This window comes from Ctenopharyngodon idella, chromosome 5 (genome assembly GCF_019924925.1).
Source record: "Ctenopharyngodon idella isolate HZGC_01 chromosome 5, HZGC01, whole genome shotgun sequence".
NCBI classification, from domain to species: domain Eukaryota; kingdom Metazoa; phylum Chordata; class Actinopteri; order Cypriniformes; family Xenocyprididae; genus Ctenopharyngodon; species Ctenopharyngodon idella.
The window spans coordinates 42,023,621-42,051,576 of record NC_067224.1 but is presented as its reverse complement, the minus strand read 5'-3'; the positions used below and the strand labels follow the sequence as shown (position 1 = coordinate 42,051,576).

Below are 27,956 nucleotides of genomic sequence, written 5' to 3'. Positions count from 1 at the left end.
AAATATTTTAAAGCTTGAAAAATGTATGTTAAACTTATATTAATTTCCATGACTTTTGATAAATAATATTAATGCATTTTATTTAAAGGTGAAATTAATGAAAAAAAGATGAAAAAAGGGTAAAAATACAAGACAAACAATATAAGCATGTCATAAGAACATATAATAAACAACGTTAATTCAGCATTAACAAAATATAATGCAAGAATTACAATTAAAAAGACGAGTTTTAAGACTTTTCCAGGTCTAGAAATCACTCAATCTCATATTTCAAGATCATAGGAATTCTGTTTTGTTTTAAGTAAAAATGAGTTAATTAAAATATTAGCTTACAGCTTGAATTATAGCTGTTTTATCCGATTTTAAATCATTTTGAGAACCGCTGCTCTAAAGAAAACAGTCAAACACGTGCAAATAATTTTTTTATTGCAAATTATACATTTGCATCATTCAAGACAACATGAGAAACAAACACTGAACGTTCGACTGATCAGCCGCCAATGATGAACCACAAGAAATCTAAAAGGTGAACTTTTGACTCGATCCATTGATGCTTTCATGGTTTAATTCACAACATCAACATGTCAGTCACGTCAAGAAGAGATTATGATCTGTTAACAGAGAAAACACACTGAACCAAGAGAAGAATCATTTCGAACGAATCACAAGACCATCAGCATTTCATATTTTCCTTTAAATAAAGCAGACATTTCAACACTGCTAAAGTGAACATGTGCAAAGCCATCATAGATGACAAAGAACATTTGCACAGCAATTAAAAGAAAAGCACGTCGAACTGTGATCAGTGAGTGAATCCATTTGGTGATTTTAAAAACACAAGATTCATAAAACATTTCTGAAGTTTATGAGGCACAAATCTTGTTCCTCATTTCATACAGCCAGAACAAAACATAAAAATATTTAATTTCCATTAAGTTCTATAACAAAATAAACATGATACACTGCAAAAAATGATGTTCTTCCTCAGTGTTTCTGTCTTGTTTTCCAGCACAAATATCTAAACATTCTTAAATCAAGATACATTTACTGGAGAAGAGAAATGACTGAAGATATTAAGACTTGTTTAATGAAAAATGCATCAAAATGAAGTGCATGTTCACTCCATTGGCAGATATTTTCTTGTTTTAAGCACAAGCTCACTTAATTTTTTAGAAAACATTGTATGTCATTTTGCTTCTCCAGTAAATGTATGTTGATTTAAGAATGTTTAGATATTTGTGCTGAAAAACGAGACAGAAACACTGAGGAAGAACATGATTTTTGCAGTGTGATTATGCATCTGCTTTGAAGTGAAGTCGATCCGGATCCTTCAGTTCAGATTCGCTCCCAGAGCTGCAGCAACTGACTTCCTGCCTGAGGCTCCAACTCCTGTTCAACACACACAAACCACACATTCACACCATCATCACGACCATCACAGTCTGAGAGAGCTGCACAATTCATCGTTAAACGATTGTGATCTCAACTGAAACACCCTTGTGATCTTATTCCTAAATGACAGTGATTCGGCTAGACAGAGCAGTTGTCATGTATAGATATTAAACAGCTTCATTTCAACCGCACAGTTTCATTATTTCTGTGTTACAGTAATTCAGATGATCACAGAAGTACTGGGATAAAAGTTTATAGCTCAGATATAAACACTGATGTCTACAGTACTGATCAAAATAGAGTAAAGTAACTTGACTCTTCAAATAAAGATTGTATCAATTACATCGTTACACCAGTAGGTGGAGACAAGTGACTGTTGAAGTGACAAGGGAAAATTTATTTGTCATTGAATCATTCATTCAAGAGATTCGTTCAAAAACGCAGATCCATCCAGTAATGAAAACAAGTGAATTCTTTATGAGTGAGTCATTGAATCATTCATTCAAGAGATTCGTTCAAAAACACAGATTCATCCAGTAATGAAACAAGTGAAGTCTTTATGAGTGAGTCATTGAATCATTCATTCAAGAGATTCGTTCAAAAACACAGATTCATCCAGTAATGAAACAAGTGAAGTCTTTATGAGTGAGTCATTGAATCATTCATTCAAGAGATTAATTAAAAAAATGTTGATTCATCCAGTAATGAAAAAAGTGAATTCTTTATGAGTGAGTCATTGAATCATTCATTCAAGAGATTCGTTCAAAAACAGATTCATCCAGTAATAAAAAAGTGAATTCTTTATGAGTCATTGAATCATTCATTCAAGAGATTTGTTCAAAAATGCTGATTCATACAGTAATGAAGCAAGTGAAGTCTTTATGAGTGAGTCATTGAATCATTCATTCAAGAGATTCATTTAAAAACGCAGATTCATCCAGTAATGAAACAAGTGAAGTCTTTACGAGTGAGTCATTGGCTGCATTCCATTTAATTCTTTTTATGTCCTTCCCTCGCTAATTTTCCTCAGTCTCGTTGACTCGGATGTACGTCATTGCTTACGTTGCATGAGTGCCCACTACTGGTGGAACCGAAGTGTACATATGAAGTCAAGGGAGCGAGGGTCTGTCCATATAAACTTCCCTCGTCCACTTCACAAAGTGGAACGCACCTCAAAATGGAGGCAGGGATTCCCCCGAGGGGAAGTGCTTAGGGAAGCTCATGAGTGTGTGTCTAAAACTGGAGTGGAACGCAGCCATTGAATAAACGCTGATTCATCCAGTCATGAAACAAGTGAAGTCTTTATGAGCGAGTCATTGAATCATTCACTTAATCCGACTATTTAAAAATCAATTAATTTAAATGTATTAAATATATTTTCTAAACAGACCGCAGCAATTAACATTCTGTCAGAATCTCTAGTAAATCACGTTATTTTGTTTAGTTGTCTGTTGGGAATCGTGATCTTTACTGTGATTCTCAGTTTCTCCAGAATCGTGCAGCTCTGCAGTCAGAGGTGTAAAGAGCACCAGAAAATCACACTTAAATAAAAGTAGAGATTCCTTGCAGTGAAAATGACTCCATTACAAGTTACAGAAAATGTTATGTAGCATGCAAAATCTAACGAGCATCTGGATTACTCTTTACAAATGTGTTAGAGCAGAGAGTAAGAGTCAAGAAGGGAGTAAAAGTTGCTAATATCTTTGATACTCAGTCAAAATACAAAGTAGCCAAAAATGTTCTTAAGTACAGTAACTCTGCGAGCGACACACACCTGTCCGTCTCGGCTGATCTGGACTCTCTTGTTGTCGTTCCAGGGGTTCAGCAGCTGCTGCGTGAGCTGGAAGGGCAGGTTCTCTTTACGGACCCATTCGACACCGAACACACCACCCAGACCGACCGAACCCCAGTCCAGACACCTCTCGCCGCTGATCGCTGACGTCATGCGCGCGTAACCCTGACACACACACACACACACACACACACACTTAATATTCAGCAATATGACTGACACTATCAGAGAAGAAACAATCTTGAACTGAAGAATGACACTATTAGATCATTTCCATGAAGGAGCAGCGGTGGATGTTTGTCTTCACTCCACACACCTGGAAGTGTCCGGATCCCTGAACGGAGAAGATGAGGAAGACGGCGCTGCTCTCGTGAAAAGCTCGAGTGAGTTTGTGCTCGTTGTTGGGCGTCGTGGACCAGATTCCCCTCTGCTGAGACAGCTCGATGTTCCTCATGTTGCTGCTCTTCATGATGAAGTATCGCACACAGGAGCGCAGCGGCCGCGGGGACGGAGACGTGCAGCTCTGGATCACAAACACATGTTCAATTCACACCAGCTCTCTGACACAGAGAGGACAGAGGACAGTCCCATTAACCACACCGATTTTGGAGTCTCTAACTCAATCCCTCTAGCGCCATCAACTGTCCAAAGTTTCACTAACATTTATGCTAATAACTTTTGAACCCTAAGGGCTAGAAACAAAATACTTTATATAAACAAATAATAATAAACATTTTTTTCCTCTGAATGCTTGTCTCAAGACGATTCGATTGCACCCTATGACATCATTTTCCGTAATGAGAATTGTTCCGCCATTTTGAATATTGTGTGAAAAACCTACTTTTTCAAACTCCTCATAGGCCGTTGCTCCAATTTTCAAGAAAAATGAACCAGATCATCTTCAGACGATGCCAACAAAAAGTCAATTTGTCAAACCATTTTTGAATAACTCACAAACAGATTTTTTGTAGCGCTTGTGAAAGTAGATGTAAGGCTGTATCTCACTTATCGTATTCAGACCGAACTTGGTACATGTCATCACAAGCATGACCTGAGACTACATGCTGCATTTCGGCACAGTGCCACCTACTGGTCCGGAGATTCGAAAAATAGCTATTTTCGAATTATATCCAATCTTCCATATCAGTCATTTTGGGTGTCAGCCATTTTGAATTTTGTAGTAAAATGCTGTATTTTACTAAATGAAACTCATTACGAAACATTATGAAACACGGTGTGGGTCATCGGCACGATGCCCTGAAGGAGTCCGAGAAGTTTCGGAGCCAGCACCACCTAGTGGTGAAGAAAAATATTTACATGCTTTTAACTTTGGATGAGGTTGATTCATTTTCATCTCCTTGGATTCCTGAATCACTGCCGAGTCTAACGATACCAAACATGCTAGGTTTTGCCTTATGGTTAGTGCAACATTGTGATTTAGCATTAAAAAAACTTCTGCCAATATCTTCAAAACCTTCAAATCTGATTGAGACGAAACCACCGTAGGAAAATCGGAAACACAGGCTGTTGGCTAAATGCTAATGTTACAATTTTGATAGTAAGTGGCAAAAAATGCAATCAAAGTCAGTTGTGGGTTATTTTTTATGTGGTCATACATATAAATGTCTGTAACTCCTAAACAAAATTAGATTTTTAACAAAATTGGACACGCTTATGTATGGGACCACTCCGAGGACACACAAAAAAAAAGCAATGGGAACAAAACAAGAAATTGGCTCTAACTACAGTACTGTTGGTCTGACTGACTGACATGCCGTGTCTTTGTCTCAGTCGCTATCATGATCCATTGTCACATTGTTGTTCTGCTGCTAGCTTCCTTGTTTGCTTCTGTTGTGCTTGGCCCCTTAATTGCTGCTTGCAGCTATATTTTCACCCTGACATCTATGTATCACATCAATTATGCTGTTAATTACCACAGACAATCATTTATGATCAGCGGTTCACAAACGTTTTGACTCAAAGAGCATCCATTGTCCAACACAATATTCAAAAACAGGGAAATACTGCTGTAATTATGACAAAGCTGCTTGTTTTCAGTGTTTTCGGTGACATTTTACAACTTAGCAAGTACCACGAATTAAAAAAAAAAAAAAAAACAAATTATATATATATATGTGTGTGTGTGTAAATATATATATGTGTAAATATATATATATATTATATATATATAAAAAAGGAAAGACAGCACAGGTGAATCAGGTTAAATAAATATAATAGACGTCATCATACTTACATAGTTGATGTAATGTTTAAATATGCAAATGAGGTACCATCTAACTAAATATGCACTAATTTGCATATATTTCAAGAATAGAAAAATGAACATTAGATAATTCTTGTTTGATTTTGTTGACATATTAAAGGTTTTTCCAGAAGAGATTCTGAATTTCTCTTTTTATCACTCCATATATCAGAAAATATTGTGAAAACCAAGAAAATAAATACATTTATCATGTTTTTAGGAGTAAAATGTTTTGTGTAAATCGGGTGAATGATATATGAACAAACCTTCAGAATATAGATATGAATAAACTATAAAGTTTGGTGTGTGTGAAGCTGCTGAAGTGGAGATTTCTGAATTGAAATCTACAGGCGCAAGTAGATGAAGTGTAATAAAATAAACACTTGAATGTGTTTTGAATGTTTTCTTTCCACTAGTCTGAATAGCCTAAAACTGACCAGTGCATGAAAAAACAACGGTTGGAAGTGATTAAGTGCAGCCAAAATGAGTCCTAAACCCAGGAACGTCACATACTTTTCCAGAGGAGGGGGACGAGGGGCCGTCAGCGCTCTTGAAGGGGACGAGCTCGTCTCCCAGCTGCTTTGAGTGAAGCGCTCTGTGATTCTTCATTTGAGACACCAGCCGAGGTCTGCGGGAAACACACACACACACACACACACACACACACACATCAGATGAAGACGCCAGCACTGTCTGCGTCCAGATGAGGGCGCTAACACACACCTGTCCGGGCTGGGCGGCTGCTCCGGCTGCTCCGGGTCCCTGCGGCCGGCACTCTTGCAGGAGGCCGTCTGCGGGGCTTCGTCAGAGTTCATGGGTCGAGGTCTCTGGCCGATGCCGGTGGGCTGCTGGAGGCCTGTGACCTGCTCCTCGGCCGACAGCACCGACACCAGCGTACGGATGGTGGCCTCGTCCAGCTGAGAACAGGCTTTAGACGGAGAGCGAATCCGCCGCAGGAACAAGCTCTGCCAGCGCTGCCTGAGGCCGAACACCAGCTCCGCCATCTGCGGCGAGGAAACATGTGCTGAGTTATACCGTAAAGTATTTGGTTTATTTGATTGTATTATGTTTTTATTTTCCATTTTAATTATATTATTTTTTATGTTTATAGTATAGTAATCATTCCAAAAAGTATGAAAGTATGAAATTGAGTAATTAAAAACTGACAAGGAGATAATATAATTATAGACAGAAAGTCATGCAAAATATAGATTTTATTTGGTTTATTTTATTGTAAATTGTTGTTATTAATTAATTTTTTTCATTTTATTTATATTATTTTATATTCTTAAAAAATTTTAATGTATTATTTTTATAGTAAATTAATCATTCATAATTGAAAACTGACACAGAGATAGTATAATTATGTAAATATAGATTTTATTTGGTATATTTTTATTGTAAATTGTTGTTATTCATTTTATTTTATATTTTATTTATATTATTTTATATTTTTTATATTATATTTTTATTTATTTTTTGTAAAATAATCATTCCAAAAAGTATTTTGAAATCGAATAATTGAAAACTTTATTTTATTTTAGTTATTATTTTAGATTTTTATGATATTTTAATATATTATTATTATTGTAAAATAATCATTTAAAAAGTATTTTGAAACTGAACAATTGAAAAATGAGATAGTGTAATGATAGACAGAAATTCATAATGAAAAATATAGATTTTATTTGGTTTATTTTATTGTATATTGTTGTTATTAATCTTTATTTTTTTTATTCTATTTATTATTATTATTGTTTTTATTATTATATTATTATTATTTATTTTATAGTACAATATTATATGCCATTAAAAAGACTGCTAATTAAATAAGAATAACGTATTTATTCGCATCTCAAAGTCAGTCTATCAGAAACTGAATGATGTTGATTTGAGCAGAATGAACGGCACCTCTCGGTCCAGTCTGAAGTTGAGCCACTCGTCGATGCTGATGTGAGCCAGACGAGCGCTGGAGCGATCCTCCATCTCACTGTCACTGCTCTCGTTCACACCGTCAGCGGCTGAAATATATACAGAATAACCTCAGTTTGAACTACAAACACTTAAAACTGCATCATTGTTTTAGATTTTGAGACAAAACTTCAGGTTTGTTGTCGATCGGTTCTGGTCACCTGCTCTGTGTTCCTGCAGGGCGGAGCTCGGGAGTTTAGCACATCCTCCGAATATGGCCACGGTCAGGGGCGTGACCGCAGAGCAGCATCTGATGCTGGCGATCCTGTGAGCGCGCGTCATCTCATCGTAAATCAGCCAATCGGTGGGCAGAGACTCCACTGCTGCTGTCTGACCATTGGCTGGAGGGATCTGGGTACAGATGTGATGGAAGAAAAGAACTATTATGAATCTATTTGAAGAATATGCATGTCAAAATATCATATAACACACACACACACACACACACATATATACTGTATATATATTAGTTTGTTGTGCTTCCAAATATATGAGGGCTGGTTCTGATTGGCTCCTCTCACGATCACTGACCTTCTTGTACTGCGGCTGGCTCAGGACGGACGTCGGGTGGAGGCGAACCTTCTTCTCTTTGGAGCCCATGAGGGTCATGGTGTCCCGCTCCACATGGATCAGGTTGGGATACATGCCGGCGACCAGCGCAGCCTTGACCACGGCCCAGTTCTCCGAGTTCTGATTGACATCCCGGATGTCGCCACCGCCCCTCGCTCGCACAAAACCTGACGTGACAAATTGTCGTGAATCACCTGGAGCAGTTTTGTTTGGGTTCACGGCTCAGAACTCTTACCTGTCGCTCGAAGCTGTCCCAAAAGCTGCGTCCGCATCCCCACGATGATCTCCATGGTGGCCTGAGAGAGGAAGTTCTTCTCGCAGAAAGCTCTTTCCCAGCCGTCACTGCGAGCTTTCTGCCACGCCTGCAGAGTTCAACAAAAACAAGAACAAAAGTGAACTTCTGAACTACTGTTGCCCACAAGAAATGCCTGCTTTTACAAGAACAAATTCAAAATATTAATAAAAACTATAACAGTATATAAATGATACTAAAATAATAAACTATACAGAGATATGAAAACCCAGAAACTAATAAAAAGGACAGAAACACAATCAAATTGCTAAAACTTGTAATTCAAATGGAAAATATAAAAATAAAAACCATACAGTACTTCACTGACGCTCAGTCACAGCTGAGACCAGAGAGCAGCCATTTAAAGAGTTTTTTTATTACAGTAAACTCTGGTTATCAGAGCATGATGTCCTGACGCTGTCTGACCTGAAAGGCCCGGAGCAGAGCCATGTGGTCGCTGAAGGTGTTGGCCGTGAAGCGTTTCCGGCACAGCATGGACACACGCTTCTGAGCGGCTTGAGCGGGCAGCACGAACGGGTCTCTGTGGGCCAGCGTGCAGGCGATGGTGAGGATGGGGTCCAAACACTTCAGCACCACCGCACACAGAACCATCTTCCCTAAATGCGGCTCCACGGGCAGGTCGGCCAGGTGATAGCCCAGCTCCGTCAGGTTCTCCCAGGGGTCCATGGCGTCGATGGTCTGCCACATGAAAGACTGATTACTAAAATACTTTTATGGCATGATTTCAATATAGAGTTGGTTGGTTGATTAAACTTGTCTGAGCAATCCAAATTAATCCAATTTCATATTGTGAAAGTTGTTTATATGTACCCTAAACTTTGCGATCCTACTCACATGTTCATTTACATGTGCATTACGTCTATTCCAAATAAATCTTCAGTGCATGTGCAGTGACACATCTAAATAATATACACTGAAAAGGTGTCTGACCTTCAGCATCTGTACAGCGTGTTTAATCGTGTGCAGGTGTGGCGGCTCAGGTGCTTTAGACAGGAACTCAGCGATCGGGCAGGTGATGGGAGCCAGAAGTTTAGTGTGCAGACACAGCTCCTGAGAAACACACACACACACACACACACACACACACACACACACAGACAGAGTATTTACAAAATAAAACCTATTATGCTTTTTTAAAGGTTCTTAATGTTGTTTTAAAGATCTCCACACGCATTCGAAGTCAAAAACACTTTAATTTTCTCATAATATCCACTGCAGCATCAGCTCTCTAAATCCCGCCTTCTGACATATATAAGTGACCCTGGACCTTAAAACCAGTCATAAGTCGCACTGGTATATTTGTAGCAATAGCCAACTATATTGGTCAAAATGATTTTTTATGCCAAAAATCATTAGGTTATTAAGTAAAGATCATGTTTCATGAAGATATTTGGTAAATTTCCTACCGTAAACATATTAAAAATGTATTTTTGTGAGTGGATATGCATTGCTAAGGACTTCATTTGGACAACTTTAAAGGCGATTTTCTCAATATTTTGATTTTTTTGCAGATTTTCAAATAGTTGTATCTCGGCCAAATATTGTCCTATCATAACAAACCAAGATTATTTATTCAGCTTTCAGATAATGTATAAATCTTAATTTCAAAAAATTGACCCTTATGACTGGTTTTGTGGTGCAGGGTCACATATTGATGTGGTTTGTGTACTTGTCTGTGTGTGTGTGTGTGTGTGTACCTGTAGAGGCATGCGCAGCAGCTGTGGAATCTGATGTTCCAGCATGTTGTTGAACCTCAGACGGCTGAAGAGATGGAAACAGATCCCTGGTCTGCAGCGGCCCGCTCTAAACAACAAACCCACGTCTCCATCAGTTCTGCAATCAAACTCTTGTCATGTTCAGGACTCTAGATGGACGGTGACGTACCTGCCCTTCCTCTGCAGAGCGCTGGCCTTCGATATCCAGACCATCTTCAGCATCGTCACGTTATTCAGAGCGTCATACGCTTTCTGCAGCACAACATATAACAGTTTCATTCTGGAGCACGAGTTCTCAATTTAAGTTACTGTACATTGTTAAAAGTTTGCAGCTGTTGCACTTCAGTCCAGTAATATAGAACTGAGCAGAATACATTACATCATATGCAGTTTTTAACGTTAATGTGTCACTAATATTGGCAGGAAAAAAAACTTGTTGACAACATTGTTGACTGTACAGTAATATAAAAATATATTTTATTATTTAATTTACAATATTATTATTGTTTTTATTAGTATTATTATATGTAATGAACATGTCTCTGACATTAGCAGGAGAAAGATAACCAAACCTCTTTAACTTTGCCGGAGTCGATGACGAACACAACGTCGTTGACTGTGATGCTGGTCTCTGCGATGTTGGTGGAGAGAATCTGGAGATTGAGATGAGGTTGTGTGAGATGTTTACATCTACAGGAGTCTGTGTGAAGTTTATAGAAGCAAGAGGAAGAGATACGCACGATCTTGCGAACACCTTTAGGAGTGTTCTTCAAAACCTTCTTCTGGTCTGACGTCTGCATACTGGAGTGAAGTATGAAGACCTGAAACCTGATGACGCACAGTTCCTCAGACAATCAGTACATTTCAAATATTTAAAAATAACAAATGTAGACATTTTTTAACCTTGGGAACACTGAGAAGTATGGAAGCTTGTTTCCGCCATGGAATAAAAAAAGAAAAAAGGTATGTGTGACTTTTTATCTTGTAATTCAGACATTTTTCTTAGAATTTCAAGTTTATATCTCAAAACTCAGACTTTATATCTCGCAATTCTGACTTTATTTCACGCAATTCCGAGTTTATATCTTGCAATTCCGAGTTTATTTTCCACAGTTCTGACTATTTCCCACAATCTCACAATTCTGAGTTTATTTCCCACAATTCCAAGTTTATATCTTGCAATTCTGACTTTATATCACACAATTCTGAGTTTATTTTCCGCAATTCTGTCTTTATTTCCAGCATTTTTTAACTTTATCTCCCACAATTCAGACTTTATTTCTCGCAGTTCTGACTTTATATCTTGGAATTGTGAGTTTATATCTTGCAATTCCGAGTTTATTTTCCACAATTCTGACTTTATTTCACGCAATTCTGTGTTTACATCTCAAAATTCTGAGTTTACATCTCACAAATCAGAGTTTATTTTCCACAATTCTGGCTTTATTTCCAGCATTTTTTAACTTTATCTCCTGCAATTCAGACTTTATTTCTCGCAGTTCTGACTTTATATCTTGGAATTGTGAGTTTATATCTTGCAATTCCGAGTTTATTTTCCACAATTCTGACTATTTCCCACAATCTCACAATTCCGAGTTTACATCTCACAATTCTGAGTTTATTTTCCGCAATTCTGGCTTTATTTCCAGCATTTTTTAACTTCATCTCCTGCAATTCAGACTTTATTTGATGCAATTCCGAGTTTATTTCTCAGAATTGTACATTTATTTACCACAATTCCAAGTTTATATCTCGCAATTCTGACTTTTTTTTAATTTTTTTTTTATCAGAAATGCAAGATATAAACTTGGAATTACTAGAGAGAAAAAAAAAATCAGAATTCTGAGACGCAAACTATTAAAAAGGGTAATTGCAACTTTTTATCTCACAATTCTGACATTTTCATTTACTTTTTTGCTCTGAAATTGTGAGATATAAACTCACAATTACCCTTTTTTAGTGGTGGAAACAAGTTTGGAAACAAGTTTCCATAGAAAACACCCTCTCTAAAACATGAATACATCTATTTTCCTAATAAATGTCTCTGGTCTGATTGCAAGCAATTCTAAAGAAACTAAATGATCGTTCATCAATTCCAATAACTGTTTCTGCCTCTAAAGCCTCTGTTCTTTTCCTCTGATGTAATCAGGTGAATAGCCAATAGTATCACAGCTCACTTTAAACAATCCAATCAAAACCCACTGGATAAAATCAAGTCCCTTCATTATTTCCAGCTGAATATTGTGTTGGAACAGGAAGGGGACAGACACTACAAACACTCACAGACCTTTGCTGGTGGTCTGTAAACCTTTTATCATCAAAGACGATGCGATCTCTCAGAGACACTATCTCATCGTAGCCGGGCAGGAATATCAACACTGCGCCTGAGGATAAAAAACAATTACATGAAAACTGTAATGTCTGCTGCAGATGTGAGCTTTTAATTGAGCTAGCGGTCTCACCTTCGTCAGAGCTCTGGCAGATGTTGAAGAGCAGATGCAGGATGAGGTCGAGGTCGACCTTCTCGTCGTCAAAGCTGTGATGATACGCTTTGAGCAGCTCCTGGTCCTCAGAGCTCAGTTCAGATGTGGCTGTCTGGACCAGAGACGACTCGTCCATCTGACCCGATTCAACACACCATCTGTACAAACAAACACAGCGCACTGTAACACACAAACACCTTCTGAGTGAGACTAAACATCTTCGTAAGGAAGCCAAACGCAGTGCTTACATGTGAGACTCCAGCAGATCTACAGCCTCGGGCTGCTTGAAGTGTTTGGCCCAGTCAAGAGCCGTCCTGAAGTAAACATCACAGTTACCAGAAGCTTCAAAAACTGCCTTAAAACGTTATTAAATTCAAAAGTTGTATCTGTTAATATAATAATTTTAATAGACCTGAGCGAACATGAACTAACAATGAACTGTTGAGTTTTTATAAACTAACATTAACAAAGATTAATTGTTCATCGTTAGTTAATGTTAGTTTATGCATATGACTGATGTTCACATTTATTTTAGTTAGTTTTAGTAATTTTGTTGTGTTTTTGTCTTTTTTAAATGTCAATATAGTTTTTATTCATTATTTTTAGTTTATTTAGTTTTAGCACATTAAGTAAACTAAATGACAAATGGTGAGAATAGGTTTTTTAATTTTATTTCAGTTAACGTTTAAAAAACAGCAGTCAAATTTGAGTATTTAATTATAAGAGCGAGTGAAAAATGGTCATGAAAAAATAAAACTAAACTATTATTTTAACAAAATTATTTTAAATGGATAGTTGCATCGGAGGGGAAAATTTTTGTCATTTTTATTATTTCTTTGTTTTAAATATGTCTATTAGTTTTTATAATTTTTTTATTTATTAGTTTTAGTTTATTTTTAGTACTTCAAGTTAAATTTAAACAAAAAATTGAAATATTGCCTTGACAACTGGTTAAAATAAAATAAGTAAATATTTGCCAGTGGGCTCAGAAAAATCAACATAATTCAAATGGAAAACAAGTTTTCATTCACCATTTTGTTTTTGTATTAAGTGCAAACTCAGTTAATTTTCTCAGAAAACAAGACTTCAATTTGTCATTTCTCTTCTCCAGTAAATGTATCTTGATTTAAGAATGTTTAGATATTTGTGCTGGAAAACAAGACAGAAACACTGAGGAAGAACATGATTTTTTGCAGCGCATGCAACATTTAATGCCATGACTTTATGAATGTAAGACTTTCTGCTCTGATTTAAGTCCCGCAGAAACCCTGAACAAAACTAACATGAGAAAAGAAATAGCTGAAATAAAATTAGTTTATGCTTTTTTTATATTTAATTTAATACTATTTTTTGTATACTATTATAATTTTTGTTAATATTTTGAATAAGATTTAATTTTTATATTTACTTATTAGCTTAAGTTTATTTAGTTTTAGTACTTCAAGTTAAAAAGTTTGTGCTCTCCTCACCAGCCGTTGGAGGCTTTGATGTTGACGTTTGCGCCCATGCTCAGGAGCTGCTCCATCTGGCTGAGGAACCCTCGACCTGCGGCCACCATCAGAGGCGTGGCGCTCGTCTCGCTGTGTCCGTAATCCACTGAAAGAACATAAAAGCACATGAGAAAAACACAGCAGACTTCAGCTTAGACAGTTTTTGAGGGCACATATGACTTCATTACCACTAATGTTCTCATTCAGGATCAGATTGAAGAGTTGTATAAAGGCTTCAGCGTCTTGGTTCAGGAAAATGTTCGAGATGCAGGTGTCCATTTCCCTGAGCAGCCAGGGCTCTAACGTGGCCACGTCCTTCTCGCTCTGTGCACATGGAGAAAAGAGATGCTTGAAAAATACACCTGATGAAGGAGTGACATTGTGTCATCCTGTAAAAAGAAGAGACCATCTGGCTGAAGACGCTGTCTCCGCCGTCATCCAGGAGGTCATTCTCCTGCAGGACACAAGTGGGCGTCTTTTCCCTCGCAGGTTCAGGCTGCAGGACGTCCTGACGGGTGTCACACCACTCTGTCAGGGACGTCTGCTGCCGCTCCTCTGAGGAAACAGACAGTGGTTAAATGTGACGTCGAGGTCCATTACTGTAATCAACTTTGTTTGACGGATACATTACTATATATATTCACACAGAAAACAGCTGTTTCACACTGGAATAATATTTCACTGTTTTTACTGTGTTTTTGATCAAATAAATGCAGCCTTGGTGAGCAGAAGAGACTCTCAAAACCATTAAAACATCTTAATTACTCCAAACGTTTGAGTTTACTGTATTTCAGATATACTGTCACCTTTCTGCGCCTCCTTCTTGTATTTAATCATGTCTTTGTTAGTGTAGCCGGTGGTCCGCAGGATGTCCTCCAGAAAGAGCTGCTTGACGTCATATGGACAACCTTTGACTTCAGAGAAAATTCAACGTTATTATTCAACTCTCTAATTTCAGAACATCATATCTGATGAATTACGACACTAACATTCATGTTCTGCTCCAATCAGAATTGAATTAAGAACACCTTTATAAACTCCTGAATTTGATTCCAGGTGGCAAAAGGGATGCAGAATTTTAATTGAAATTGAAGTATTAAAATAAAGACTATTATAGAAGTGATGTAGGTGTATTTTTTCCAGCTTGAATAAACCCTTAAACATTTTTCCATCTGCTCACTTACTGTGAATAACAGGACACGCTCCAAAGTATCTGATGAACAGATTGACGTCCAGGGTGGCGCTGGACAGGATGAGCTTTAGCGACGGCATCTTCTGAAGCATGTCCTTCATCTTAGTGAGTAAGAAGTCCGTCAGTCCGTCTCGCTCGTGCACCTCGTCCTACAGGAGCAGAAATCATGAAACCGGCTCCCAAAACACCGTCCAGAGGAACTTTAGAGCAGAGTCTCACCACAATGACATGAGTGACCGTGGACAGAGCCTCATCTCCGGCCATTAGCGTCCTCAGCAGGACTCCACTCGTGCAGAATGTCAGTAAGGTTCTAGGAGAAACTCTGAGGAGAAGCAAATACCCAGAATTCATCAGCACATTCGCAGTCATTTAGATGGAAACAATTTGGTTATTATACACAAACAATTCAACCTACTCCTTTCATGAAGAAAAAGTACATACTTTTTGAGTGTGTAGCAGAAGAGTTGGGAAAAACTACTTCATCTTTAACAATTTAAACTGCCCTGTAAATCATCTTGCCGCCTGTAAGTACCTGCTCTCCAGGCGAATCTGATAACCAATGGTCTGTCCGATCTTCTCGCCACGCTCAGACGCCACACGCTCCGCCACAGCGATGGTCGCCAACCTCCTGGGCTGAGTGCAAAAGATCCGGCAGGGAATCCCGTTTCGACTGCAGTCGTCCAGGAGGAACTGGGGGATCTGGGAGATGAACACAGAACCGGGTCGATTTATTCTCTCATTAAGACCTGAAAACCCAACACTTTGCAAGAGCTTCAGCTGACAAAAAAGTTCGGGAATCGATGCTGATGAGGGTATGCGAGATAGTGCTCACCTGGGTGGTTTTGCCTGACCCGGTCTCACCCAAAACCAGCACCACCTGGTTCTCCCTGATGGTTTGGACGAGCTCCTCCTGACGTTCATACACAGGCAGCGCTCTCCGAAAGCAATCCAGTTCAGACGGGCCTCGTTTCTGAGGAACCTGAGGAATACCGTGACTCAGACGGCCGCTGGTCCTGCTTTTACTGTCTGGAAGAGTGAACCAGAGAAGAACATATAAGAGAAATGGTGAAGGGGTGTAGATGTGAAGAAGATCAGTAAGGTATGGAGGAACGAGATTATTAAGAGCCTTGTAGCCAAGAGGAAGCAAGTAAATCATGAATAGAAGAGGGCCCAGGACCGAACCCTGAGGAACACCAGTGGTGACTGCTGACTTTAGATGATTTCGATTGGACATTTTTAAGTTGAACCAGAGAGATATGATCTAAACCAAGACAGAGTTTTGTGATAAACCATTCTTAACAAAAATACTATTGTTTTTGTTTAGTATTTTAGGGTCCTATGAAATCCGTTTTTTTTTTTTTCCCATTTTAATAGTTACATTAAATCTTAGTAATCAAAAAGGATGTCTAATTAATTGAAATCATGCAACTTACAAAATTTAACAACAATTTATTAGAAGTTGAACAAAAATGACATTTTTACAGTCCCAAATTCTGTTTTATTTTTCCCAAATCCATGTTTTCTGTTTTATTTTTTCTGGATTCTGTTTAATGGTTTAATTAACTTTTAATAATAATCAAAAAGCATGTCTAATCAATTGAATTCATAAAGCATTAAGCAATTTAATAATTTATGACTATATTTTTTACAATTATATGGCCCTATGATTTTTTCAGACATTCTGCGTTGTCTGTTTTAATGTTTCTGGGTTTACAAATGTATTACCAAAAATGGAGATAGTCAAATATAAGCATAAAACATTAATAATTTAATTAACCTCTTAAAATGTAATCAAATGAAAATTAACAATTCCTTTCATTTTTTTGCAAATTTCACTGAAGGATCATGTGACACTGAAGACTGGAGTAATGATGCTGAAAATTCAGTTTTGATCACAGGAATAAATTACACTTTACTATATATTCACATAGAAAACAGCTGATTTACATTGGAATAATATTTCATAATTTTTACAGTATTTTTGATCAAATAAATGCAGCCTGGATGAGCAGAAGAGACTCTTTCAAAAACATTAAACTATCGTAATTATTCCAAACTTATGATGCTTTGTTCAAGGCTGCACTTTGCAGGATTTGAACTAATTACTTTTCGTTTACGACTACACAAACTACCCATTATTACAGCACAGCTGGAATACATCAGATTATTCTTCATAATCCAGTCCAGCTGCCCAAAGAGACTCACCAATGGCATCTGGAGAAGTGACGACGACTCTCTCTGTGCGCGGCTGGAGCTCACTGCGCTCTTTGTTGGTGATGGGGAACCTCTGCAGAAGGTTTTGCACCATGTGTTTGGAGTTGTGAGTGAGGTTACAGGTCATGACAGACCGTGCCGTCTCTGTCCCGTCCTTCTTCCTCACAGTAAGATATCGACTGGAGCCTTTCCTGCAACAACAGTTTACAAGAGCTTAAAGCCGGCATGAAAGGGGAGTTGCGCTGCTAGTCTTTTCTTTCCTATTCCTGACGTTTATCCAAGCGAAACGGAAAGAACAAATGTAGGGCGGGGCTGTTTTGTCCGTGGGGAATTGGTTTGCTATTGGTGGATCTCATGTGAGTGACAGGTTGCCCCGCTCTCATCATCAGAGAAGAGATGTCATGATCATCAGTAAATTTGTAGTCAAGTCTGCTGGAGCTGGGTCTGCATTTGACAGGCAAAGTCAACTTACCCTCTGCTTTTCGAGATGTAGCCCAGCGATTGAGCAAGCCGATGTACGAACGCTCTCTCAGAATTTGTCAATGAAGAAGGGAAATCCAGCTCTACGAGACAAAACAACATTTTTAAACAGTTAAAATAATTCCAACAAAAAAATCCAGTAACAGCTGACTCTGGTTTATTAACCATGCTTCATACTTCGATACCATCTTGCATACTAAACTCCTTGACAGGTTAGCTTCCGTTGGGATTACTGGCACCCCCTGTCTTAATTTAGATCATATCTCTTTGGTTCAACTTAAAAATTTCCAAGCGAAATCATCTAATGTCACTGGTGTTCTTCAGGGTTCGGTCCTGGGCCCTCTTCTATTCATTATTTACTTGCTTCCTCTTCTCTACAAGGCTCTTAATAATCTCACTCCTCCGTACCTTACTGATCTTCTTCACATCTACACCCCTTCACGCTCTCTCAGATCTTCACTCTTCTCGTCTTACGCACCATGGGCACTAAAACTTTTAGTCCCTCATTAATGAAACTCCCTCCCCCTTGATATTCAAAACAGTGATAGCCTCCATACTTTTAAATCAATCTGAAGTTGATAAATGATGATAAAAGAGCTTGTTTTAGCCACAGACTGTTCACAAAGCTCCTGAAATAAACTCAAACCTTTGTCGTCGCTGTACTGGAACCTCTCCAGTGCGATATTTACAGCGATTTTGACCTCTTCATCAATCCTGATGTCTTTGAGTCCTTTCGCTTTCAGAGAGGTCGTCTGTTTAGACGCGTTCATGCTTGATTTCCGTGACATTTCTTCTCCCTACATTCAAGAATACAAAGTCAAAGTAATGGATTATTTTCTCAGTGATTGCATCAATAAATATTACATATTTACATTCTGCTTTTATTACTAAGATCACATAGTATGAAGTGATGAATGGCTTCATAATATCTTGTGTTTATTGCCTCTTTAAGATGAATCTCTTGTTGTATTCCTCATCTTTGGATAAAAGATTCTTGTATAAAGACCCAATATGATGAAATTAATATTATAAATATGTCTGAATTTCTGAAATATAATTTGGAAAATATTTAGTTTATGTAAAATTTTATTATTACATCTTTTTCTACTCATTAAAATACTGTACTGTTAGATTACTTATTAATTTACTTACATTTAGTTAGCAGATACTCAATTGATTTACTTAGTAACTTATTTTTTTATTCATTTGTTTAAGTACTCATTTATTTATTTTAAATATCTAATTTTTATTATATAATTATTTTTACAGTTTTTCTCTAAACTTTTCCTCAGTTTGAAAACCCCTTGCGCTCAACTAATAAATATAAATGTATCTGCAATTATTTATTATAATAATATAAAAGTAGCCTACTGTATTTCGTTTAGTTAAATTTATTATGTATAATTTATTTCATTCTTTAAACCAGCAAACTTTAGAACAAGCAAACAGAAGATATAAATATAATACTATACAAATAGCAAAGATGTTTTAAAAAAACTCAATGTAAACTCAGTGTGTGTTAGCTGCTACAGCTAAACTGACTCATTTAACGCTAAAATACTATCAGCAACACACTGACACCTGCTCAAATAGCACAAAGAGTAAGAAAAGTCAGTGTTTTAACTCAAATTCTCGCTAATATTGTGTTTATAGGAATACTGTCCATTCATTGAGCTTCACGAGCATCATCGTTAGCGTCATTTCACTGTTTATTTACAGCATAATAATGATAAGATCAAAACATCTCACGTGTTTGGAGAATCTGAGGAGAACACGGCGTGAAAGCAGACAGCTGTAAAGTGTCCGGAAGATTTAATTTGGTTGTCAGTCACTGATGTGTTTGGATTAGTTGTTTCTGTCTGTAAAGAATCGAAACTGGGGCTGCTGCGCTCCGTCTGCGCATGCGCAACAGATCTGCAACTCATTCCACTGACGTCACGACAGCGACATGTTGTGCAGAGATCAGCGGTGTGTTTATTTATTCATTCATTAACTTTCAAAGAAAAAACAAAGACATTTAACATAAAAGATCTTTCCATTTTTTGCATTAAGTTCTCCAGCATATTTTTTTTCTTTTTCAGATTAAGAGATTTTTAATACATCCTAGTAATTACATTCAATGCGTCATAAAATATTTTTTAGATCTGTACAGAAAAAGGAGGCCTTAATAGACATTACCTTAGCTTTATGTAAATGGACATGTGTTATCAATTATCGGACAGTCAGTCCAAGAAGAGGATCATCTATCATCTAATCAGAATAATCTATTACAATTAGTTTGTATTATTTTGTCTGCAAGTTATACAGTTACACCAGTAGGTGGCGACAAGCGACTGTATTAAGTGAAATTGAATCATTCGCTCAACCAATTTTTTCACTGAATCATTCAAGAAAGAATTCTCTCAGCGTTTCTACTGAGGCTTTGACTGGAATTATTTGCCTTGGAAGAATGAAAACAAAGTGACTGGCAATACTGTTTATTGAACTATTGTACAAAAGCTATATCACACTCGCTAGCATGCTGTTTTCTAGATATGAGCAGTCTTGCTCATCTAATAATACTTAAATATTGTATTGACTATATAAGTACAATGCTTTATTTTTAAATTATTAGCTATATTTAATACATTATGTCAACATTAAAAATGTCAAACTCATAACATCCCTCATTACATGAGCGTGTACTTTGCCACACAGAATAAAAGATTTAAAGTCATCCATGAGATAAAATGACTATCTCTGAACTCTTCTATGCTGCCCTATACAATATGATATAATAGCATTTTTAATGTTGACTGTTTAATTGAGTATAGGTCTGTGACAGGGATGCATTAGGTTTTATTTTTAGAGTAACTGTTTCTTTATAATGCATGGTAAGATGCATTGGCAAGATTGTTTGTATGAAAATGAATATAAAACATGAAAAAATAACATAAAAAATCATTAAACACTCTGAATGATTTTGTAGTCTCTGTCAAACAAGTGTCAACAAATGATTGCAATTGATAAATGAAGGGATTTAAAGCCAGACTGTTGTCAGCTCGTATAGTCTTTAGGAGGGTTTTATGATATTGAAATCATAATGTCCATGTCAGTCGCTATGAAGGACTGTTTTCCAGTCGTCTGCTCCACGGAGGCTGAAAGGAAGCCGCTTCTGTCGTCTCCATTTTGCCCTTCGGTTCTTAAACCACACCTGAAACAATCACACAGTTATTATTGAGACTTTCAGCATCAGTTTACATAAGTCATATCCCAGCAAACAAGAACGTTTTGCTAATGTTCCCGTTAAGTTATAGAAATGTTATTTCTGTATGTTCTCTGAAAACATTCTGAAACAAGAAGTAACATTTAAAAAAACGTTAGATGAACATCTAACTAAAACATTTCAGAAAAAAACACTCCATGAATTATGTATAAATAGTGTTTTGTGCTAACGTTTTGAGAACATTATTAAAGACCAGATAACTTTGAACGAATGTTGTATTAACGTTACTGGAAGAACGTTTGTTCGTAACTTTGAGAGAACCTTGCCAGAACGTTCCCTGTTCGCTGGGATGGAAGAAGCTCAAACGTGCTGCGTAACACGAGAATGAACCTCATTGGTTCTCGCTGAAGCTCAAACGTGAAGCGTAACACGAGAATGAACCTCATTGGTTCTCGCTGAAGCTCAAACGTGCTGCGTAACACGAGAATGAACCTCATTGGTTCTTGCTGAAGCTCAAACGTGCTGCGTAACACGAGAATGAACCTCATTGGTTCTTGCTGAAGCTCAAACGTGCTGCGTAACACGAGAATGAACCTCATTGGTTCTCGTTGAAGCTCAAACATGAAGCGTAACACGAGAATGAACCTCATTGGTTCTCGTTGAAGCTCAAACGTGCCGCGTAACACGAGAATGAACCTCATTGGTTCTCGTTGAAGCTCAAACATGAAGCGTAACGCGAGAATGAACCTCATTGGTTCTCGTTGAAGCTCAAACGTGCCGCGTAACACGAGAATGAACCTCATTGGTTCTCGTTGAAGCTCAAACGTGCCGCGTAACACGAGAATGAACCTCATTGGTTCTCGCTGAAGCTCAAACGTGCCGCGTAACACGAGAATGAACCTCATTGGTTCTCGCTGAAGCTCAAACGTGCCGCGTAACACGAGAATGAACCTCATTGGTTCTCGCTGAAGCTCAAACGTGCCGCGTAACACGAGAATGAACCTCATTGGTTCTCGTTGAAGCTCAAACGTGCCGCGTAACACGAGAATGAACCTCATTGGTTCTCGCTGAAGCTCAAACGTGCCGCGTAACACGAGAATGAACCTCATTGGTTCTCGCTGAAGCTCAAACGTGCCGCGTAACACGAGAATGAACCTCATTGGTTCTCGCTGAAGCTCAAACGTGCTGCGTAACACGAGAATGAACCTCATTGGTTCTCGCTGAAGCTCAAACGTGCCGCGTAACACGAGAATGAACCTCATTGGTTCTCGTTGAAGCTCAAACGTGCCGCGTAACGCGAGAATGAACCTCATTGGTTCTTGCTGAAGCTCAAACATGAAGCGTAACGCGAGAATGAACCTCATTGGTTCTCGTTGAAGCTCAAACGTGCCGCGTAACACGAGAATGAACCTCATTGGTTCTTGCTGAAGCTCAAACGTGAAGCGTAACACGAGAATGAACCTCATTGGTTCTCGCTGAAGCTCAAACGTGCCGCGTAACACGAGAATGAACCTCATTGGTTCTTGCTGAAGCTCAAACGTGAAGCGTAACACGAGAATGAACCTCATTGGTTCTCGCTGAAGCTCAAACGTGCCGCGTAACACGAGAATGAACCTCATTGGTTCTCGCTGAAGCTCAAACGTGCCGCGTAACACGAGAATGAACCTCATTGGTTCTCGCTGAAGCTCAAACGTGCTGCATTAACATTCACATAACCAAGAAAAAACATTTTTTGAAACATTTAAAAAACTGGATGATTTGAACGTTCAGAGAACATTCAGAAATAATATTTTTATAACAGGCAAAATGTTTAAGTAAATAATAAGGTGAAACATGACTTGAATCCAGTGTAACAGAGATGAATCATGTTGTTGTCGCTGGTGGATCACCTCGACTCTCTCCTCGCGCAGGTGTGTCTGCTGGGCCAGCTGCTCGCGGGTGTTGATGTCGGGATACTGATTCTGCCGGAACAGATCCTCCAGAGCGTCCAGCTGTTCTTCTGTGAAGATGGTCCGGTGGCGTCGAACTCTCCTCTGAACGTGACCGAAGCTTTCTCTGCCATGAGCGTCTGCAGCGGAGCACGTCTCTGGAAACATCCTCGAACCCCAAACTACATGACGAACATCACCAACATCCATCATTAACAGTCAGATGAATCTCAGCAAACATATTGTCAGACATGTTGTTGTTCAGCAAACAACATGTCTGGTCATATTCCACCCAAAACCAAAGCATTAGATAATTATTTTCATCAAAATAAAGCACATGTACACAAGAGTATAACTAAAACTAAAACATTAAAATAAATAAAGAGTAACACTTTATTTTACAGTGTCCTTGTTACGTTACATGTACTTACTCCAGTAATAACAGTAAATAATGCATAATTACATGCAACTATCCCTAAACCAAACCCTAATTATACAGTAAGTACATTATTAATATATTAATATTACTTAAATGTAGCCTATAGTTACACTGTAACAAGGACACCATAAAATTAAGTGTAACAAAAAAAATGTTAACTGAAATAAAATACTTAAAACTTATTTTGTTAGCTAAAACCAATATAAAAATTAATAAAAACTATAGACATGTTTTTTTATAGACAAAAATACACAACAAAATGACTAACTAAAATAAAAACTGAAAAAATTAAAAATATGAATACATTTAATATATTAATAAAAACTATATTAATATCTCAATGACACTAAAATAATACTGAATTACACCCTAAATTTATTATACAAATGAAAAAAAAATCTTGTAATTTGAAAAATCATAATAAAAATCATAATAAAAAAACTTTACATTATCAAGTGTTATCATGGTTTTATTTCCTTCATGCACATTTATATGAAAATGTTTTTACACTATTTTCTTTGCTGCGTCACACTGAAAACAAAGCAAAACATTTTTACTGAGACATTTCTGAGAAACACACATGAGATCATGGTGGTTTTCCTCAAAGATCAGATATCCTTAGCGAGAACTCGAGGAAGAAACCCTTGAGATATTAATCAGATGTCATATTAACACAGGAAAGAGAGCAGGTCTTACTGGCGGCCGTGTGCAGAATCTCTCCACAGTGTGAACAGAAGCAGCAGTGCGTTCTAGGGTCCGTCTGATTCATCGATTCATTGTGATTCGCTGCAGATTCCGGGGCCGGTTTCTCCTCACAGGCTCCCGGAGCCGAAGCACGAGGGTTTTCCAAGCTCCTGTCTCCGTTCTCAAAGCCAGCGCTCAGAATGCTGTCGATGGTGAATGCCAAGCGCTTCTTGTTCCCGTCCATGGTTTGCCGTCACATTTGGACCTGGTGCTGAGCCAAAATGCCATTGGCTTTAGAGGAGAACACATTCATATAGAGCCAGATCGCTCTCCTCTCTGTCAAACCCCCATTTACCAAATAGATTAAAAGGAAGGAGACAAAACATAATCCCTCTATACAGCCGAGGGGAAAAAATGTATAAAGTGGCTGAAAAATCCCACCTAATCTGAGTAGTTTTGTAAAGGTGTTAGTGAGCACAGGAGATTCAGGTAATCTGGCTTTAGCTGACAAGAAATCAGATTTCACTGTATCAAATGAGACGTACAGAGAGCCAGAAATCCTCATTGTTGTGCTAAAAGATAAATGTGCTTTGATTCCGCCGGGATGTGGACGGAGAGCACGCGGGTCTCCAAGAGGATCAGCTCCGGCTCCTGCATTTGCATGAGATTTACTTCATGTCACACCTGTTTAACCCTCGGAGATCCAAGCATTCATACTGATCGGGCCTTTCTTTCTTTTTTACTGCTTAAAAGTGTTTTTGGGAACCAGGTTGTGCTTTATGGTGAATCTTGGAAAAACACAAGCACTAATGCTTCATAAAAACAATATTACTGCAAAAAATAATATATTTCTGTCTTGTTTTCCAGCACAAATATCTAAACGCTCTTAAATCAAGATACATTTACTGGAGAAGAGAAATGACTGAAGATATAAAGACTTGATTAATGAAAAATGAAACAAAATAAAGTGAGTTCATGCTTAAAACAAGAACTTAATTTTGATGCATTAATATCTTCAGTCATTTCTCTTCTCCAGTAAATGTATCTTGATTTAAGAGTGTTTAGATATTTGTGCTGAAGAAGAACATCATTTTTTGCAGTTAGTTTATTAACTGTTGCTGTGATGCAGTATGGTTTTATATTCATAATTTTTGATGCTAAAAGTCTTAATTTCAAACGTGTAAACAGGAGAAACACTTGAGCGATGTCTCGACTCTCGTCTTATCACCGAAACACAGTCATTCAATGTCTCTTTTTTCACAAAAAGCCATATTGTACATGTTCTATTCATTCTCAACAAATCCTTTGTAATCATACATGGTTTTCATCAAGGAATTAATGGATTTTCAAAATCTGTCTTAAGCCACACCGATAAGGAGGATCAAAACTAGATACAAATAAACAGCGTCTGTCTGGCTTACTGATATTCATTTGCTTCACATTGTTGAGATTATGGTTTTCAGTATCATGTTGATTAGGGCAGATATGCTTTTCTGCCTCTCAGAAATGATGCATTTATAGTTCAATGATATGTTATTAATTCCAATGTACTGTTGAATATTTATTCTAATATATATTCTGCATTTCAGTGTTTGCTTTACAGTTGTGGATGAATATTAAGGTTAAAAAAGGCATTGATTAGATCTTGAAACGCTCAGATGCTTGTGCACAAGTGAACTTCTGTCAACCACAACATTTCTACTTTTAACCCCTTACACTCTAAAAAATCTTGGGTTATTTTTTTCTACCCAAGTCCTGGGTTGAGCCTTTGGGGTCATTTTTTGGGTTATTTTCCAGTGTTTGGGTATTTTTTGTGTTACCCAGATCCTGGGTCAGACGTAACAACCCAGTGTTTGGGTAGTTTTTGTGTTACCAGATCCTGGGTCAGACGTAACAACCCAGTGTTTGGGTAGTTTTTGTGTTACCAGATCCTGGGTCAGACGTAACAACCCAGCGTTTGGGTAGTTTTTGTGTTGCCAGATCCTGGGTCAGACGTAACAACCCAGTGTTTGGGTAGTTTTTGTGTTACCCAGATCCTGGGTCAGACGTAACAACCCAGCGTTTGGGTAGTTTTTGTGTTACCCAGATCCTGGGTCAGACGTAACAACCCAGTGTTTGGGTAGTTTTTGTGTTACCCAGATCCTGGGTCAGACGTAACAACCCAGCGTTTGGGTAGTTTTTGTGTTACCAGATCCTGGGTCAGACGTAACAACCCAGTGTTTGGGTAGTTTTTGTGTTACCCAGATCCTGGGTCAGACGTAACAACCCAGTGTTTGGGTAGTTTTTGTGTTACCCAGATCCTGGGTCAGACGTAACAACCCAGTGTTTGGGTAGTTTTTGCGTTACCAGATTCTGGGTCAGACGTAACAACCCAGTGTTTGGGTAGTTTTTGTGTTATCCAGATCCTGGGTCAGACGTAACAACCCAGTGTTTGGGCAGGTTTTGCGTTACCAGATCCTGGGTCAGACGTAACAACCCAGAGTTTGGGTAGTTTTTGTGTTACCAGATCCTGGGTCAGACGTAACAACCCAGTGTTCGGGTAGTTTTTCTGTTACTCAGATCCTGGGTCAGACGTAACAACTCAGCGTTTGGGCAGGTTTTGCGTTACCAGATCCTGGGTCAGACGTAACAACCCAGTGTTTGGGTAGTTTTTGTGTTATCCAGATCCTGGGTCAGACGTAACAACCCAGTGTTTGGGCAGGTTTTGCGTTACCAGATCCTGGGTCAGACGTAACAACCCAGAGTTTGGGTAGTTTTTGTGTTACCAGATCCTGGGTCAGACGTAACAACCCAGTGTTCGGGTAGTTTTTCTGTTACTCAGATCCTGGGTCAGACGTAACAACTCAGCGTTTGGGCAGGTTTTGCGTTACCCAGATCCTGGGTCAGACGTAACAACCCAGTGTTTGGGTAGTTTTTGTGTTACCAGATCCTGGGTCAGATGTAACAACCCAGTGTTTGGGCAGGTTTTGCGTTACCAGATCCTGGGTCAGATGTAACAACCCAGTGTTTGGGTAGTTTTTGTGTTACCAGATCCTGGGTCAGACGTAACAACCCAGTGTTTGGGTAGTTTTTGTGTTACCAGATCCTGGGTCAGACGTAACAACCCAGTGTTTGGGTAGTTTTTGTGTTACCCAGATCCTGGGTCAGACGTAACAACCCAGAGTTTGGGTAGTTTTTGTGTTACCAGATCCTGGGTCAGACGTAACAACCCAGTGTTTGGGTAGTTTTTGTGTTACCCAGATCCTGGGTCAGACGTAACAACCCAGAGTTTGGGTAGTTTTTGTGTTACCAGATCCTGGGTCAGACGTAACAACCCAGTGTTTGGGCAGTTTTTGTGTTACCAGATCCTGGGTCAGACGTAACAACCCAGTGTTTGGGTAGTTTTTGTGTTACCCAGATCCTGGGTCAGACGTAACAACCCAGTGTTTGGGTAGTTTTTGTGTTACCAGATCCTGGGTCAGACGTAACAACCCAGTGTTTGGGTAGTTTTTGTGTTACCCAGATCCTGGGTCAGACGTAACAACCCAGAGTTTGGGTAGTTTTTGTGTTACCAGATCCTGGGTCAGACGTAACAACCCAGTGTTTGGGCAGTTTTTGTGTTACCAGATCCTGGGTCAGACGTAATAACCCAGTGTTTGGGCAGTTTTTGTGTTACCAGATCCTGGGTCAGACGTAACAACCCAGTGTTTGGGTAGTTTTTGTGTTACCAGATCCTGGGTCAGACGTAACAACCCAGTGTTTGGGTAGTTTTTGTGTTACCCAGATCCTGGGTCAGACGTAACAACCCAGTGTTTGGATAGTTTTTGTGTTACCAGATCCTGGGTC

The 27,956-nt window shown here is 38.4% G+C and overlaps 2 protein-coding genes across 2 annotated transcripts; both read right to left on the bottom strand.

The window, feature by feature from the left end:
- Positions 1–409: 409 nt before the first annotated feature.
- On the bottom strand, positions 410–19,810 carry LOC127513255 (3'-5' RNA helicase YTHDC2-like). Its single transcript, XM_051894924.1, has 30 exons — positions 19,625–19,810; positions 18,522–18,672; positions 17,868–17,958; positions 17,387–17,586; positions 16,014–16,207; positions 15,714–15,880; positions 15,401–15,503; positions 15,174–15,330; positions 14,796–14,903; positions 14,396–14,544; positions 14,178–14,313; positions 13,969–14,095; positions 12,748–12,813; positions 12,479–12,657; positions 12,304–12,400; positions 10,757–10,844; positions 10,589–10,669; positions 10,186–10,268; positions 9,999–10,104; positions 9,232–9,351; positions 8,707–8,979; positions 8,224–8,350; positions 7,950–8,155; positions 7,580–7,769; positions 7,359–7,468; positions 6,171–6,451; positions 5,961–6,075; positions 3,501–3,707; positions 3,167–3,349; positions 410–1,389 (listed from the first exon to the last, which is right to left on the bottom strand). Exons 2-30 carry the CDS (start codon positions 18,661–18,663, stop codon positions 1,336–1,338), a joined length of 4,140 nt encoding a protein of 1,379 aa, XP_051750884.1. The 5' UTR covers positions 18,664–18,672; positions 19,625–19,810; the 3' UTR covers positions 410–1,335.
- Positions 19,811–20,324: 514 nt separating this feature from the next.
- On the bottom strand, positions 20,325–24,487 carry LOC127513239 (homeobox protein goosecoid-2-like). The gene is made up of 3 exons (XM_051894899.1): positions 24,144–24,487; positions 22,970–23,190; positions 20,325–21,068 (listed from the first exon to the last, which is right to left on the bottom strand). The coding sequence occupies exons 1-3, from the start codon at positions 24,373–24,375 to the stop codon at positions 20,967–20,969; spliced, it is 555 nt and encodes a 184-aa protein (XP_051750859.1). The 5' UTR covers positions 24,376–24,487; the 3' UTR covers positions 20,325–20,966.
- Positions 24,488–27,956: the final 3,469 nt, after the last annotated feature.